Here is a 19313-nt window from a genome sequence, read left to right as displayed (position 1 = left end):
AAAAAACAAAATAAGGTAACAAAATAAAATAACTTATTGCCGAATGGTCTAAGACCCCACCCATTCTTAAAAGTAAGCAATATCTGATTTTATTTTCTTCTTTTACGGATTTTTTTTTTCAATTTAAAAAAAAAAAATCCGTAAGAAGAGTAAAATAAGAAAATAAAATCAGATATTGCTTACTTTTATGTCGATTTATTGGTCCTTTTTCATAGATGGTCAAACGTGTTACTTAAAGATAAGCCATTTCTGTACTTGATTATGATCAAAACTCAGAGTGCTTTATCCACCATTAAGCTCCAATCAGTTCACCGTAGCCATCAAAATCCTATTTGTGAGCCTTAACATAGTTATGTTAATTCTTCCTTTAAATACACACCACTACTTTAATTTCGTAAAGCTTTTTTTTTCCTTATCTAATTTTAGTAATTAATGAGTTGTAGTTGACTTCTTCCGGAGGGTTTTAAGAAATGCCGCATATAAGAAATCCGATAAGCTGCTTTTTTGTGGGAAGTGTTAACCAGTTGGTATGTATGTATCATATACATCAAGTTTAGGTACATTAATTTATAAATTATGACATGCATATATCCCGAATTATCACATCATATTTACATTAAGTATGCAACTTGAAGTGTTTAAATTAAAATCTAGTAAACGTTTATAAATTTTTTAAACACTATCCAAAATGGCATTTATTCTGAAATAGAGATTATCTTTTTAATCCGTTATTAACTCATCTGTGTAAAAAATCTCTCTAGCCCATGTTTGACAACTTTTTTTTAACAAAAGAATCACTAAGATTTGTTACCAAATACGTTTTAATATTTTACTTTTATATATCTCGTAAGTTTAGGAAGTAGTTGTCTCTTATATCTAATTATCATTTACAATGACCTACAAAATTAACCATTGCGATTTGTTTGTCTGTATGCACAATATTCGTTATTTATTAAAATTAACGATTGTAAAGTTTATAAACAAATAAATTTGGCTACAAAATTTCATTTTTTTTAATTGTGATTATTTGAAGAAGAATATGGGAATAAGGAAAATGAGAGAGAGAGAGAGAGAGAGAGTTTTAAAAATAGTTAACTGCTAAAAATGTTTTTTTTATTGATTAGATGATTGATTCTGCTTCTTTTTTAATTAGTCCAGTTTCTATTTCTTTTTTTGTGTGTGTGGTCCTTATTAAGTTGTTATGTTCGTCAATGGCTATATTGCAAAATTAACTATATGTTAGCTAGTTTGCATAATCAATATTTGCTAATGACTACTTTGTTACAGTACTATGGATATATTGTATCTTTGATCCCTTATTTTTATGTATTTGTAATTTCTCTTGCACTTTTATTTTCTAATTAGATAGAATAATAGAATATGTAAGACCTCTGAATGATACCAAAGAGTTTACGTTATATTTTGGGCGTCGCTTTTTGAGCGACGCGTATGTTAGTGATGCCCAAAGGTTTGGACGTCGCTTATGATCGAACGACGCTCCACGTAAACGTCACGTCGGATTTGGCGGTTGTAGTTATTTGGGCATCGCTTTTGCAGAGAGCGAGTCTTATTAAACTGGCGTCACTTATTAAAAAGCGACGTCAGCCTGGAGTCGCTCACTGAAAAAGCGACGCTAGACTGGAGTTGCCCACTAAAAAAGCGACTCCAAACTGGGGGGGTGTCTTTTTTTATTGAGCGACTCCAATATTTTTAATTTTTTTCAATATTTAAAAATACGTTTTCCATAATATTTTTCCTGCAACAAAATAGATGAAACAGTACTCAAAACCAACCAAAAAATAGCACAAATTTTTCATGCAAAATTTCATAATCAAGCATTTGAACATAACAAAATAACAGTATCAACGCAGTTTTACAATCGGTTAACCTTGTTTTATATTGTACATTTTCATTCATAATAATTATCTCAATCCTATCCAAGAAATTTCTCACAATATCTACATATTGGTTTGAATCTCTACGAGCTGACATCCATAACTTATCCATAATAAAGCTATAAAAAAAATTAAATTACTATATATAAAAAATATGGAATATTATTACAAACTTATGTGGATGAAGTTTGACTGAATTTGAAGGTGCTACAGTCGGAAAAAATGGGACCACAAGCTGAGGAGGGGCTGAAGATCAACTACAAATTTAATAAATTCCAAAAAAAATTAAGAGAAAACAAAGAAAAAAAACCCTCACCTTAAACCGACGGCGACCGGAGAAAGAGGCGGCGGCGATGAGTGGAAACCGAAGGAAAGAACAACAAATCTACGTCGTACTCACCGGCTACGAACAAAAACATCTAAAAAAGTAAGATTTCAAAACATAAATTTGAAATAAAAAACCCCAAATAAAAACCCTAGAAAATAAATTCTTACCCGTGAGCCGTGAATAAGAATGTTCATGGTAGAAGAAAACGATGCCTGGAGTCATCTTGTTGGAGATGAGTGGCGGTGGATTTTGGAAAGAGGAAGTTATTTGGGTTTCAATGGCAATTGATGATATTTGCATAGGAAGTCGATGAAGGAGCGAAGAAGAAGAACAGTGTGGGGGAGTCGCACGATGTAGGGTAATTAAAGAGGTTGGCGTCGCTTTCTTTATGAGCAACGCCACGTGTCAGAGAGTGGGGAATCGCTCAAAAAGAAAGCGACACCCCTAAAACATGGTGTCGCTCAAAAAGAAAGCGATGCCAGTGCCACGTGTCATGTTTCCATTGCACCGTTCTATTTTATGCGTCTTCTGTGCAGTAAGTGACGCCCAAGTCGTTTTACCAACGAATTTCCCAATCTAGCGTCGCTTTCTATTAAAGCGACACACATTCTACACCAGCTGGACCTCTCACAAGGTGCCACGTCAACTGAGCTCTACATGACGCAAATATAGCGACTTCTAATAGGTATTTTGTAGTAGTGTTACATAATCATTATTTGATGTAATAATATTTAAATTAATAATATGTATGTTGAATTATTAGAACATATATACCATGCACGGTAAAAAAAAATTATTTCCACGCTTCAAAATTATCGAGAGATTTTTTTCACAACAGTTAATAATAATTATTATTCTAGGCGAATCATGCTAGTTTCTGAACTTGCACAAATAGTTTTTTAACCTCCGTGCAAAATGTGTTTGCACGAACGTTTTCAACATGGTCGTGCAAATTATCTATGATTGCGCACAATGATTAAGCAAAGTTGTATCACAAATGGAAGATTGCTCTATGGTACTTTTGTTTAACCGTTGTAATGGCATTTGAAAACCATCATTAAAAACATTTCATGACGTTTTAATTAAAGAGTTTTAACGTGAAAGAAAAAAAAAAAAAACGCCATATTGCCATGTAGTAGCTTCTATTCATGCTTGCGCAAAAATTTCAATGGTGATGGGTTCTGAAATTAAAAGACTCCCGAGTTCGAGTGAGCATCGTGATTCCCCTTTGCCATTCTCATCAAGCAGGCGCCGAATATCTTAAATGAGAACGCTCTGATTGCCATAGTCTTCAAGCCTAGATTGTCCTATTGTTTTTTTTTTTTTTTTTTCATTTCCTTTGCAATTTTCATTGCATTTCAATCCCTATTTTTAACCCGAAACTAAAATTATCCGATACAATGTTAAGTATCTTATCCAAGCCATCAATATTATAATTATATGAAGAATTTATTGCATCTAGCCAATCTCCTAACTTCTTTTAAGATTCTAATAAAAGTTCCGTTTTATTAAGAAAATAGTCCAACATGCCAAAGTAAATTAATATAACTAAAACAGTTAATTTAATTTACTTCGGTCACCAAAGTTAATTTAATTTACTTCGACTTGATAGACTATTTTTTTTATACAAAATGAAACTTTGGCTATTTTTTTAAATGGAGTGTGAGCTATTGGACTACTAGCTTAATTGTCCCATAATTATATGATAATTCTTTTCAATGAATGATGCAGTTACAGTCTCTAGAGTAAGACGACAATAGAATTAAAATAAAAATTCTAGCTGTATTTATATTCTTCAAAAATTTGATTCAATGATTTTGATTGATTAAAAAAATAAGAAATTTGAATACCAGTCCAATTCACAACATATTAAAATAAAATAGTATTTTACATCTGTTTGAGTTTTAACAAACAAATTAATATAAAATAGTGGTGAAAGTCAAATTAGTTCAAGAATTAAGATACTAATACCTATATATTTCAACCCAAGTTTGCTTTAGGCAAGTGGTAATACTACTTCTCTTTCATAGGGTAGTACATGGGATTTGCATTGTTCATATTTATTTAATTTTTTGGTGTGCTTGTGTGTCCTCACTAAAAACAATACCTATCCAATTCGTCAAATTTAGAAAGTCTCTTTCTCCGCTCACTAAAATATAGCAAGTTAAACAGCTCGTTGTTGGACTACTTGGACTAAGAACGAAAAATATAAAATGTTATATAATTTTATAGATGAATAGGAATAATAAATGCTCTTTACGTTTTCTCTATTTCTTTTGCATTTTTGCACTTTAGTTGGTGCTTGGAATCACCTAGTATAGAAGACTCCATACACGTCATTGTCGTATATATAAATTAGCCCTCTTTGAAGTAAATGTACATGCATTGCCTATAATAATTACACTTTGGGGTCAACTCGATTTCAATAAATCTCCAATCGATTCCATCTCCACATTTATCATCGCCGTCCAGAAGCTTTACTCGTTTCAAAAAGTAAACGATTCGGTCCTGAAAACTCAAGCTATTTGTGCACGTTTTGCATGCAAATTAAATCTTCCATTTAATTCTGATTTATATCATATATAGCATTTTATGTGATAATAATAACATGAAGATTTTACAGTGAGTCAAAGTTTTCATTTTTCATTAATTTAACTTTTTAGGAAATTGGACAAATCATCAGCAGGATTCAGATTTGATGTCCTAAAATATTGTATTATTGAACATATACAGATGATTGTTATGATATTATTACATATATATAATTACTTACTGATCACAAGGGCTATAGTATTTTATGTTTATGTTTAATTAAGTTTTATCAGGTATCCGTACGTGAGATATAAATTATATCATGTATACACAATACTTAGGCACCGTAAAGTTAGACTCCTTTAGCAAGTAGTAATTTATATTATCTAACTGAAAGGCTACCAAATAAGTATAAGGGAAACATGTACTAAATTATTTAGTAGTAAAAAATTGATTTACGACAACTTTCTGGTGTTAATTTTGGACTCACATATATATCTTCTTTTCCCACGTACTTTTTCTTTATTTCTATTTTTTCCATGTTCAAATAGAGAAAATCATACATAATAAATAAACTGTGCTGTACTATCTTTTCATGAAGCCTTACCCTAGAAAAATCAGTGTATATAGATAACTCATTACCGTATTTCAATTTCACATGACGTTCGTTCTTATATCCTTAGTAATGATAATAATTTGGCAATGAAAAGATGATTCTCTAATGTTTATAAAGAAATATATACTTAGATTCCGGAACTATAATTGTCCACTATCTATATCTCAATATATTTCACATGTTAAAAGAAACTGCACTGATCAATGTCTCATCTACAATATTGAGCGTGTAATCAGCTTTTATACGTAGGTTCCAACTTCAAAGAATATATAAAGTAAATTACTCCGGTGACAAGGCACTAGTAATCGCCAATCACTATCGTAGTTTTGAATTTTCATAATGAAATTGCGTTTATTAATACAATAAAGGACATTTTTTTCCTAATTTTTAAATAGGGAATACGTATGTGGTAGATAAAATATGGGGGAAATTATTGTTTTATATTTTTAATTTATGAAGTATAACATTTCTAAAATAGTGGCTGTTTTATATTAATACTTTTTCAAATGTTTTTTTTAGATGAAAATGTAAACATTAAACAAAGCTAAATAGACTTTTAGAATAAATGTGCAAAAAACTATGTACATAATCAAAGGTGGTTGGGCGAAAAGATCCGGTATTTTCACGTATCAAGTACGGAGCATCGGTAGTACGAAAAAAAAAAAAAGCACACGCCACATTTTTACAGGTCGGAACAAGTTAAGAGTGCATTCAACCGCAATTCGAGTCGTCATCTTCATGAAAATTAAAAACTTCTTTGATTATTCCTTTAAGCAATACGAGACGAGCATGTATTTGAGAGCCAAGTAGTCATGATGTTAGCTCAAATATTACCCTATCGCTTGTAATGCCCCAAATCTGGCCTATAGGTTTAAAAACGGGCGGCGAGCATGACAAGGTAGGCGAGGTTGATATGAAGCGCGCGGACCAACATCTCTGAAATCGGGGTATACAAATTCCATAATATCTATTTTGTGCTGGTTAATATCAATGAGTTTAACAATAAACAAAAATATAAAATGCAAATCAATAATTTTTTCCATAATTAAACTATTTACAGCTTATGTGCTCATCTAGGAAAAATTGCGATGATTTTTTTACCATAATCAATTACCTCGATCACCCACGCTATTTTTCCTCGCAGCAAATACAGCGACGATGGAGCACTCAAAAAAGCTCATATCGCTCCTGATTATGTTCCATTAACATGTCAAGATGAAAAACCAACAAATTCATTGCCTTTTTAATTTTAAAATAAATAAAGGTTAACCTATGTTTTTTTATACGTGCCGCGTATAAAAAATTTGACTATTTTATATAAAATAATGACACGTTAGCTATTTTACAAGAAAATTTTTTGTAGTAGTATAATTCATGATTTTTTTATTGTAAATAATTTATAGAGATCTTCCTTTAACCCTAGCTTTCATATTTGTTTCAGAATATCAAATTTAGTTTTATATTTGTAAGAAGAAATAACTTACAAAACAATACACCATGCTAATATTAAAATTCTACTTATAAATGGAAGTATAATATATGTAAATTAGATCTCACAATCGGAGTATAAAAGAAGAATTTGTTGCAACTAGTCAATTCTTTAGTCAAAATTTCATTTTATTAAGAAAATAGCTTACCAAATTGAATTAAATTAAATTAACTAAAATAATTAATTGAATTTACTTTGGTCAGGCCAAAGTAAATTTTATTAACTAAAACAGTTAATTGTATTTAGTTTGATTTGTTGGACTATTTTTTAATAAAATAAAATTTTGATTATTTTTAAAAAATAGAATAAATTATTGAGCTAATGACTTAATTGTCACGAGAATGTGAAGGTCTAAAAATTTCATTGCTATATTGATGCTCTAAGAAATTGGTCCACACTAGAATGCTAAACCCTTAACTGGCAAAAAAAAGTTCTATTCCCATGTTGACAATGACGACTTTTTGTTGAAATAAATACGTTTTAAAAAAAAAAACAAACAAACAAACCATTATTATTACTACTCTTTTCCTCTCTCCTACATTTTCGCACATCAATTGATCATAAGTTGATATCCCTTTCTAAGAATTTTAATTTAATGTTATTAAAAAAAAGCGTTATATCCCAATTCTCACCATTATATAAGAGAACCTTGGCAAAACAGCTATACCCACCAACACCCATATGGCCATATCTTTACACATGAGCCTCTAGTTCTCTCTCTCTCTCTCTACCATTTTTTTTCTCTCTTTGTTGTCCTTAATTATATTCTTCTTTATAGTCCCATCACTACTTGCTCATTCTCTATTAAGAGTATGGATATAAAATCAAGAGATATAGAATCAATGGAGCTTGAAGATCAAGAGAAATGGGTTCATGATTCTTCTTTTGATCACAAAGGACGTGTTCCTCTCCGGGCTTCAACTGGGGCTTGGAAATCCTCTCTCTTCATCATTGGTACTATATTTTTTTCTGGTTCTTTTTAATTCTTAAAACAATATTAATTTGTAAATACGGATTTAATACATGCTATAGCTACGTGGATTGAGGTATCATATTATATGTATAAGAAATGCTATGGACGCTCCACGATGATGATTCAGCTGCTATGGACTCTCTTCTATGCATTTTAAATAATATGTTCTCATTACTCTATCGATATGCTGTATATATAATTATATACACTTGTGACTTGTTCTTTTTCATTCAATTTGACATTTTTACCCTGGCTTTTTTTTTAATATGCGTTGTTTTTAAGCGTTTCTTGTTTCTAAGGAAGTTATAAGAATAACTAGATTTATATTATATTTTATTATGTATATATATGATCCAGATGAATTATACCGGACTCTTATATTTAATAGGCAATTCAAATATTCACAATAATTTTGAAAGAAGTAGTCATTTCAGTATTTGGAATATCATCACAGATTTAGAATATATTGGTCGTAAGTGATAATATGAGCTTTTTAAGCTATTTACTCTTTTAAAAACCTTTGATACTCTCTCTCTCTCTCTCTCTCTCTCTCTCTCTCTCTCTCTCTCTCTCTCTCTCTCTCTCTTTGTGTGTGTGTGTGTGTATATATATATATATATATATATATATATGTTGAACGAGCCTTATGTGTTAGCTTTTCCATTTTCACAATATGTGTGTGTGCGTGTGTGTCGAATTTAGAATATATTGATCGTAAGTGGCAAAATAGTTCTTAATTCTCATTATTTTGAAAGAATAGGATAAGAATGCATATAATATCATAGATAAGTATCTTTGGAATTCATTTTTTATGGATCAAAATTAAATTAACACCATATCTGATGAAGTGACAAAAAGATGATATATCCTGCCTTAAAAAAATTCAAAAGCTCTCTTTCTCTTTGTTAAAAGATTGTCATTAAATATTTTGATATAACATATAAATGTCGATTTCGGTTCGAATTTTTTATTGGGCTCGAATTAAATGAGTGTGAGCTTTTTACATGCAAAAAAACAGACTGGATACTTAAAATACGCAACTTAGGCATGGGTGCGATTTGGCCAAAAATAATACGTTACCGAATTTGCATGTATTCAACTTCAATATTGCATTATACACATTCAAAAATGCGTATCTAATCCGTTAACGTACATACATGATACGAAATGTTTCAATACTAGCAATCACATCAAATACAATAAAATTTTAAATTTTAATTACATACATATTTCAGCTTCTTATTATTATTAATTTCTAAGAGTCAATAAGTAATAATTCGTTAATGCAATTGTACGCCTTTCTTTTTTAATTATTTACCCCTCATTCGATCGGCTATTCTGTCATGTCACATGTGACGTGTAGCATAATTGAATATTTTCAAAATAAAAATTAATTAAATGTAGCATAATTGACATGACATCTAGAGGAAAGTAAGTGGTAGTCAAAAACTCAAAATAATAAGACAACCCATTTATACATAGAATTTTGTGGTTTAAAAAGGAATACATATAATCTGGTCCCAAAAAAAAAAAAAAAAATGTTCACGGAAGTCGTTTGAGTATTTGGTGGATATGTGGCTATGTGCTAGTTGCAATTTATCATGATATCTTGAAAAGGGTCAAAGTGTCAAACACACTCACACAAAATTAAAGTCAACTGTGAATTATTAGAGTATACCTTTTGCAAAAATAAAATAATGGTAATCAGTTTAATATTGTGATAATGATTCTTATGATATAATCCAACACTGTGTTTTCTTTTTCTCTTCTTTTTACTCATCAATCATCATAGACTAGATATATTGGTCGACATTGGTCACATGATTCTCCCACCCTTTTCCCTTAGTTTCGCGCCATATATATATATATATATGTGTGTGTGTGTATATATATATTGCTATATACGATATCTCACTCTACATTTTACTAGAGCGCAAACAACGTTATAAAGATCCAAAGGCACTCACCAAATTTTCAATGACCCGGCCATCTCTTTCAAGAAATCTCTTTTTCAATGACGAGATCAATATAATTAGATATATTTATTTTTATTATACAAAAACCAGCATAATTACATTGAAGACGTTATATTATTGTTGTTAATTAATTATAAGCAATCTCTAATTGAATGTGCAGCGATTGAGTTCAGTGAGAGGCTGAGTTACTTTGGATTGGCGACGAGTTTGATAATATATCTGACGAAGGTTCTACAGCAAGACCTAAAGACAGCTGCGAAGAGCGTGAATTACTGGTCTGGCGTCACAACTCTCATGCCTTTGATCGGAGGTTTCATCGCCGACTCTTATTTGGGTCGCTTCTCAACTGTCCTCGTTTCAACCATCATATATCTTCTGGTAATAATTACTCATAATAATAACTATTGTTGTGCGTAGTGACTTCAGACTTGTGTACTGTTGTTTCGACGCTTTAATGATTTATATGTGTGTGACACGATGCTGACTCGATCAATTGGATATGACAAGATTTTTAAGTTGACTTCCTTTATTAACGCAAATAAAATAGTTCGTAAACTGTGACTTGCTTTTCTAATTGTTAAAAGAAATAGCTTTTTTTTTATAATTGAATTAGCTTTTTTAAGTAAAATAGTTATGAAGTTATTCAGTTTGTTGCATTTATTACAAGTTTTGGAAATTAAATAATATGTTATAAAATTAAAAAAGTAAAACAGAGTCCAAAATTTCAAAATTGTTTAATTTTTATGTACATTTAGTTTATTTTATAACTCGTTAAAATGACTAAGTAACTATTAAATAGATTAACTTTTACCACCATTTGTTTAAAAAGCTTTAATATTTACGCATACAATAGATACCATATTGCTAAAACGATTCGTTTTCACTAGTTGAGCTGTTTCTGACTTCTGCCAAAACTTACGCATAAGTAGCTTTTGTTATATAACTTTGACCACCATTTTTACTGTATTAAAAAAAAAAAAAAAAAAAAAAAAAAAAAAAAAAACTACAAATGTCAAAATTGTGAACTGTGTTTGTTTAAAAAGCTTTAAAATTTACGCATACAATAATAGACACCATATTGCTAAAAAAAAAAATAAAAAAAAAATACTAGCTGAGCTGTTTGTGACTTTTGTTCTATAACTTTGACCACCATTTTCACTGTATAAAAAAAATCGAAATTGTGAACTGTGTTTGTTTAAAAAGTTTTAAAATTTACGCATACAATTTTGGAACACCATATTGCTAAAATATATATATATATACTAGTTGAGCTGTTTGTGACTTTTGTTATATATATATATAAATTTTCAACTATACCACGCGCAGGGACTTATTCTGTTGACCATGTCATGGTTCGTGCCGAGCCTGAAGCCCTGCCACGGCGGCGCCGAGCCCTGCTCCGAGCCGAGCAAGACCCACGTGGCAGTGTTCTTCGCGGCCATATACCTGATCTCCGTGGGGACCGGCGGGCACAAGCCGGCCCTGGAGAGCTTCGGCGCAGACCAGTTCGACGACGAGGACCCGAAGGAGAGGATCCAAAAGATGTCGTTTTTCAACTGGTGGAACTTCGGACTCTGCTCCGGCCTCATCCTCGGCGTCACCGTCGTCGTCTCCGTCCAGGACCACCTCAGCTGGGGCGTCGCCGACGTCATCCTCACGTCCGTGATGGCTGTTTCGCTGGCCATCTTCGTCCTCGGCCGACCGGTTTACCGCTACCGGAAGCCGCTCGCCGGCAGCCCCTTGAAGCCCATGTTGCAGGTGGTCGTGGCGGCGGTGAGGAAAAGGAACTTGGCTTATCCTTCCAACCCGGCTCTGGAGCTCAACCAGGTTTCCAAGTCTGATTCCAAAACCCGCGTTAGAGTTTTGTCACACACCAAGAAGCTTAGGTACGTATTCATTTGATTATCGCTTTCTTTTTAATTACTCGGTAGTAAAATAGTTAGTCAAAATTTAAGGGGGGAAAAAAAAAGAATTAGTAAAGAAGAATCGTCGAAAATACGTAAAAAAAAAAACATGCTAATAATTTGGTCTAGTGCGCTTTACTATCACATTTTAAAGCGAACTTACCATTTTAAGCACGCCTTTGCTGTCAATATAAATATATATATATATATATATATATATATACATATTAAAGCACGTGTTTTTATTATTTATTTATAACTATTTGAGGATATTAATCGCATTCTCAAGCTTGAATGCTTAAAACTTTTTTTTTTGTAAATTAACTAGTGTTTAAATGATTTTATATATTTTGTTGCTTAGTAAAATCTTAAACTTCATTAATAAACTAGTATTTGATCCTACTAATTTTTCTTAGCTTGATTTAATATCTTTTAATTTCCGATTAAAATGAGTAATTGATCAGGAATATCATAAGAAAAAGTAGCCTTGGTCTTGGACAATTTGTTTAGTAAAACAATCAAAATGTCATATTTTTTACAGCGAACTAACTTATATATTTGAGCATATTAATTTCATTTTCAAGCTTGAACTAATAATTATCAAATAGAATTTTAAAACCATATAATTTTTATTTTTTTTTTTGTCAAACTTTAAATTTCACGTGGCTAATTTGCTAGAAAACCCACTAGAAGACGAGAGGGGCTCTCAACTTTTAAAAATTATAAATTTTACCTTAATTTTTTTTTTTTTTTATTATCAAATTTTACCTTAACTGGAATTCTCAACTCCGCCGCTGCTTTTTTTTTTTTTTTTTTTAATAGGTGTTTGGACAAGGCGGCGATCGTTGAGGAATCCAACGGCGGCGATCAGAGAGAGAATCCGTGGCGGCTATCGACGGTGACTCGAGTGGAAGAGGTGAAGCTGATTCTGAACATGACTCCGATCTGGATCGCAACTCTTCCGTTCGGAGTCTGCATCTCTCAGTCCTCCACCTTCTTCATCAAGCAGGCCGTCGCCACCGACCGCCGCGTCTCCGACGGAGGCGTCGAGATCCCTCCGGCCTCCGTCTTCGCCGTCGCCGCCCTCGGAATGATCGTCTCCGTCGTGCTCTACGAGAAGGCGCTCGTACCGCTCCTCCGCCGCGCCACCGGCAACGAGCGCGGCTTCAACATCCTCCAGCGGATCGGGATCGGGATGGCCTTCTCCGCCACCTCCCTCGCCGTCGCCGCCCTCGTCGAGCGCCGACGACTCAGCGCCGTCGAATCCGGCGGCGCCGTCATGAGCGTCGCCTGGTTGGCGCCGCAGTTCGCCATCGTCGGGTTTGGGGATGGGTTCGCACTCGTCGGCCTCCAAGAGTACTTCTACGAGCAGGTCTAATTTTTTGTTTTTTTTCATTATATATAAAAAAAAAGGATTTTAACGGATTGAGAGGGGAAAATCATCCGAAATATATTTTGTTTAAAATGGATTAAAATAAAAATTTGGTTTCTGCAATTTGGTTCTCATATAATTTGTAACTATAAAAAAAAAAAAAAAAAAAAAAAAAAAAAAAAAACCTCAGTCGAATAATTTACAAATTTTTTACAAGATGCCAAAGAATTGAGATAATAGTAAGTAGGGCGCTCCGTTTATCCAGCCATTTTCAAATTGTATTTTAAAAACTAATCAATGTTTCGTTTATTTTTTTATAAATTAGTCATTTACTAAAATTAACGTATAGAAATATTAGGGACAATAATATAAAATGTTATTTGATTAATGAAGTCACTGACTAGATGTGACTAGATTTTAAACATGTTTGAAATATTGGTTCGATTGCAAATATAACATTTCAAGTGGCTTGATCCGTGAAATTTTTCTAATAAATCACTATATTGTTTAAAAATAATTTAAAAGGACTAAACTACAAAATATACAAAAGTTGAGCCCCCTTTTACACAACTTAATTTGTTTTGTTTTCAATGCTAGTGTGCTTATAACTATATATTAAAAAAAAAAAAAAAAAAAAAAAAAAAAAAAAAACAGTCGAATAATTTTCAAATTTTGTGGCTTTTATAATAACAAAAAGATCGTTACAAAAAATAAGTAATGTGAGCTCGTAATAAAATCAAGATATAAAAATTGAGATGACAATAATTAATTATACTGTACACAAAATATCAAAAAGGACTAAACAACAAAATATTCAAAAATTGAACCCCCTTTCACACACACATACCTTTGTTTTGTTTAGCAGCGAGCTTAAACGCGATCAGAATTAATGACCAAAATGTTCTCGTGATACAATACAGGTTCCGGACTCGATGCGGAGCCTAGGGATCGCGTTCTACCTGAGCGTCATCGGAGCGGCGAACTTCCTGAGCAGCCTTATCATCACGGTGGTGGACCATCTCACGGAGCGCCACGGCGGCCGGAGCTGGTTCGGAAAAGACCTCAACACGAGCCGGCTAGACAAGTTCTATTGGCTTCTCGCCGGCGCCGGAGCCGCCAACCTCGTGTTCTACGTCATGCTCGCCCGCCGGTATTCCTACAAGAATGTTCAGAAGGTCGCCGTCGCCGATTGCTCCGACGATGGCCATGACACCACCGCCGCCGTATAGTCTCGCTAGCTTGACATCTCTATATGATATTATATGAATCATATATGTAGAAGTGGTGTTATATTTTCGGTGCCTAGTGGGGATTATTAATTATAAATGGCCCTCAATGTGTGTACATTCGTCAAGAAATAAACTAATTAAAGTTGTTTGACTCGTTTCTCTCTCTCTACATATATATTCCGATTGAAGAATCTATTTTCAGCCTAGAGAAATTAGTGTCTCTCGGTCTAAAATGAGGTCCAAAATATTTTCCCTTCTCTAATAATATTCTATTTTTCATGGTGAATATGGTTAAAATATCAATTGATACAAGTAAATAGCATGTTAGACACAACACGAATTTAGGTCGGAAATTAAGAATTTAACGCTAGGTACATGAGTTTGCTCATTTTTGTGCATACATCCAAGATATAGAGCAAAATAAAATTCGAACACTTGTTCAGCCATTCCGATAAACTCACGATTGTTGATGGAGAGAGTCAGGCACCTGCGGTCCGATAACCATGAAGAAGATTATTCTTCAGCCTGCATAGACAACAATCTAACCAAACTGCAATCGAGATAGGGGAAGCTAATTTATCTTCAATCCATTACAAACAATCCAACACAAAACAAAAACGAAGCAGTAGCAAAATACTATGTCTAGCAGTCGAATAAGGAAATTACATAAAAAAAAATAAAAAAAATCTACAACTAGAAAATAAAACGTATATTGAACTAATTAAATCTCCTCATATCCAAAACGGAAACACCCAACAACGAAATGCAAGAATCCATAAAAGTAAAAGGAGATTTAACCTAAAAAAACACAAAAATTGATAAGGGATATCCACAACACGCAAACACGAGACGGAGCTTAAAAAATACTTAAAGAGCAGTGTTTTTTTAGTGGAAACAACATAATAAACGAGACCATCAATTTTCTGTGGGATCTCGGGCTTTTGACCAAATTCGGACATTTAGGCCCTCAAAACAACCGTTTTTGTATTCTTTCATTTTTATTATTTTCAGTTTTGTTGTTTTAATATGGTGTGTTAAGGGTCTTCATTCTATACGTTAATGTATGTTATGGGTCTTTATTTTCTGTTTAATTCATCATTTTTTTGTGGTGAAAGGTTTCATGATGCACTATAAATTTTGAGAACCTGTTTTGTATTGGGAATATTTTTATTAATGAAAAAAGGAGAGTTCTCTAAAAAAATAATTATTTTCGGTAGTCTTAATGAATCAACAAATTCGAGATGTCCTTAATCTGGTATATGTAATCTCTCGAAGCAACGAATCTCGGAAGAATCGTCGGCTGATATTCGATTCGTGAGCGAATCAACAGTCATGGTTGTGTATCTTTTCCACCATCTCCCACATCAAGTCTCCTTGTTAATACTAGATAAATTCATTGAAGTTGATCGAATTTTTGTATTAACGATAAAAAAAATTAAATATTAAGAAAAACTATCGAACGACAATTATTAAAAATTTAAGAAAAACTATCGAACGGAAATTATGTGACTTGAGTAATTTGTGTGGATCGGATAATTAAGTAATGAATTATGTATTCATATTGAAATAGAGCCTTTGCTATAACAAAATGAGTGTCATCTTGATATTGAGATATTCATATTCATATAGATTCATAAAGAGTTTGTGCAAACAAGAGTACTTCCAAGAAGAGGTGTTGCAAAAAACTAACCATTACCTATAAGAGCTGTTACCAAAAACAACCATTACCATTACCTAAACTAACCATTACCATTACACAGATTCATAATGTCATTAAAACAGCTCTAAGTACTATATCTACGTCCTAAACTGAATGACTTCAAATAGTTGGCTGGGAACTTCATGGCTTGAACTTGCTTGAGAAGCGCTTAACTTGATTTTTTGTCGTTGCATTCGCGCATTTCTCTTCACTGTCTCCGGGGCTCGGTTAATTTTAGGTGGTCTTCCTCTCTTCTTTGGCTGGTTGACCTATAATATGTACATGGATTTGTTAAGAGAAATCAAAATTAAATTAAGTTTTTTTTATCAAGTCAATTAATTACCTTCTCCATTGTTGCATTTTCTTGCACATTAGTCTTGAATGTCCTGGTTGACCACATTTGTTGCATCGATTGACTTGTCCTTTCCGAGATTGCTTCTTAGCATGGGGTGGCTCAGGAATCCCGATGGTGGCTCGTCGTTGGCCTTGTTCCTATGCTTTTTTGGTATTCCCGGTAAAGCTATCTCAGGAGGTGGTAAAATTGGATTTTTTCCTAGGCCCTTGCCATTTGTCTGGGCTGATCATTGGCTCTATAATCTCATTGTATGCCAAATTAAATGCATCCTTTTTGTACCAATCGTCGACGTAGTCCATGGGATATAGTTCGGATGCCTAAATACAAGCTAATGCATGAGGGCAAGGATTGCCACTCAATTGAAAACTCCGACAAGTGTATTCCTTGGCCCTCAAGTGAACCACAAATGACTTAGCGCCAAGAATGGTAACCTGAAATTTTGCATTACCTGAAATCACGCAATGCAGTAATAAATTACACAAATCAGGAATAAATCATGCAACTCAAAAATAAACAATATCCGCTAATATAGGCTGGAAATATCTTGCAATGTTTTCGCGTTTCTCAACGAGCCCCAATATCCGCTTGCCAACTAGGTGTTGCCACTTTTGGACATCACTTCGTTTTGTTGAAAACCTTCACATCAACCAAAATCTGAGCTTCTCAAGGAGTGTGACTAATAGTTTGTCTCGTGCAGGCATAATCGCGGAGTTGAAGCTTTTGCATAGATTATAGAAGAAGCATATCACACTTCACTAACATTATGAATTGTGATTCGCTCCACTCTTTGGGGTTCTTCTTCAGCAGTCATTCATGAGCCTTTACATCCTCAGCTTCGAGTAATTTCATCCTCTGATCAAACTCAACTGTTGTTGTAGCTCATGTACAAGACCATAGCATTTGCTTCAATAAATGCATGTCCTTCTTTAAGTTAGCATGCAAATGTCTCACATAGAAGCGTATCTCAGCACCAGGAAAAATATCACCTAGAGCTTTCTCCATTCATTTTCGCCTGTCACTCATCATTGTGAACCTCTTCATTCTAAACTTCAAGATCCTCATATAGCAGCTTCATGAACCAAGTTCAGGTCTTTGTATTTTCCTTCTCAACCACTGCAAAGGCTATCGGGAATTGGAAATTATTCTGATCAGTTCCAATAGCACCCAGTAACATACCTTTGCAGTAGCCTTTCAGGAAGCATCTATCAAAGCCTAACAACGGCCTACAACCCTTGTTGAATCCATCTTTGCTTGCTTTAAAGCATATGTACACTCTCCCGTACACCCTTTCACCGTAATCAAGAGTAGTCTTCAATAATGCAGTTGTACTTATAATTAAATCTAATTCAAAAAATCAATTAAAAGATAGCCTGATAATCTGAAACGTTTTAAACATTCAAAACAAATAAAACATAATCTGAAACACCAAACAATCTAAATTCTATATGTGGGCCAGTGGATGTCAATTGCTTACAGTAATCCTGTAGAATAGCATGTTGATCATTCACCGACCCCGCCAACACTAGTATAGTCTTTTTCTTTGCTCTGTAGAACTTGTCCTTGGACACGTTGCTGAATTTATGTACACACACCATGCTTTTGAATCTTGTATAATCCATGTTTGGGTTCAGACATAAGTTTTCCAAGAAATTCTTTGCTAACCACTTGCTTGTCACGAGCAGGTTATCAAAAACAATTCCCCAATCATGCTCGTCTATAAGTATATTGATTCTTATTGTTTTGAAATCAGAATTCTTAATCCTCACATATAGAACCCACTTACAACATTTGCCTCGACAAAGACTTTGCTCGCACTCTGTTACTATCGTTGAATGCATATTGAAAATCTCTATCATTTTGAATGAAAACTTCTTTCAGCATATTCCTCAGATGAGGCATGGCTGGGAATTGCATATTTACTTTGAACTTGAAACCGTCAAATCTAGATCTCGGGTTAAACTCATTTATGCCCTTGCCCTTCCTCGTATGAACATCGTCGTCACTACACAGATTATCCAAGTCGCTCTCATTTCATGACCCACCTGAATCTTCCTCGCTATCGCCGACGGTGTTACAAGCTTCGTTCACGGACGGCCACCATTGTTGAGGATGAGTTGTGTTCTGAAGGTCTATCTCGTGCTCTTCATCGTCGTCATACTCTTCCTCACAAAATACGAAATCCTCTTCATCATCGTTTCCATGCTTTTCTTCAGCCATTTGCGATTATGAAAATTTGCAATTTGAAAGTTTTGAGATTTGGGAATATAGGATTCTTCTATTTTTGTCTTTCTTTCTATCGAATACAATTAAATCTTTTAAATTAATATCCATTTAATGAATAAATAAATCATTTCATTTCCTCTTTTAAATGAATAAAATGAATATTTATTAAAACTAAACAGATATTAAAAAACAAGTAAATGAGTTTTTAAATTTAATCAGTAGCGTCCATTTTTAACTAGTAGTAACGGAATAACCAAAATTTAATATGACGTATTTTCACCGTAAAAAAAAAAAATAGTTAAGTGCATTTAGACTTAAATAACATCTATTTATTTATGATGTCATTTCCTCTAAAAATATATATATATTTTTTCAGGAAATAAAAAAAAAAGTGAATAATGAGATTGAGTGTTAAAATAGCCAAAAACGTATCACCCTTTTTCTTTTTCCCTCTCATCTCACGTGCGTCATCACCACCGTCCTTTTTCTCTTCGGTGAAAGTGAAACTATATATATCAATGTGAAAAAAACCGTACAAGACGACAAAAGAACCCGAAGCAAAACTAAAAATAAAAATTTGACTGTCAGATAAAAATATCTGGCACAGAGTCAGGAACAGTAAGTTCAATTATTACCGGGAATTGACGGTCATCGTTCCCGGTTCCCGAACCAAAGCACTGCACTACAACCACCACTTCATCACATACACACAGAGAAAGAGA

General features: G+C 33.4%; 1 protein-coding gene across 1 annotated transcript; it reads left to right on the top strand.

Moving 5' to 3' along the window:
* The first annotated feature begins 7514 nt into the window (after window positions 1-7514).
* LOC149405506 (Major facilitator superfamily protein) lies at window positions 7515-14471 on the top strand. Its single transcript, XM_089607242.1, has 5 exons — window positions 7515-7814; window positions 9970-10187; window positions 11136-11695; window positions 12536-13085; window positions 14006-14471. The coding sequence occupies exons 1-5, from the start codon at window positions 7673-7675 to the stop codon at window positions 14312-14314; spliced, it is 1779 nt and encodes a 592-aa protein (XP_089463368.1). The 5' UTR covers window positions 7515-7672; the 3' UTR covers window positions 14315-14471.
* The last annotated feature ends 4842 nt before the right edge of the window (window positions 14472-19313 follow it).

The sequence above is a fragment of the Urtica dioica genome, chromosome 2 (genome assembly GCF_054948205.1).
Source record: "Urtica dioica subsp. dioica isolate 48M chromosome 2, U.dioica_male_clone48M_v1_H2, whole genome shotgun sequence".
In the NCBI taxonomy this organism is placed as follows: Eukaryota; Viridiplantae; Streptophyta; class Magnoliopsida; order Rosales; family Urticaceae; genus Urtica; species Urtica dioica.
The sequence above is the reverse complement of the archived record's forward strand: the minus strand, read 5'-3'. Positions and strand labels throughout refer to the sequence as shown.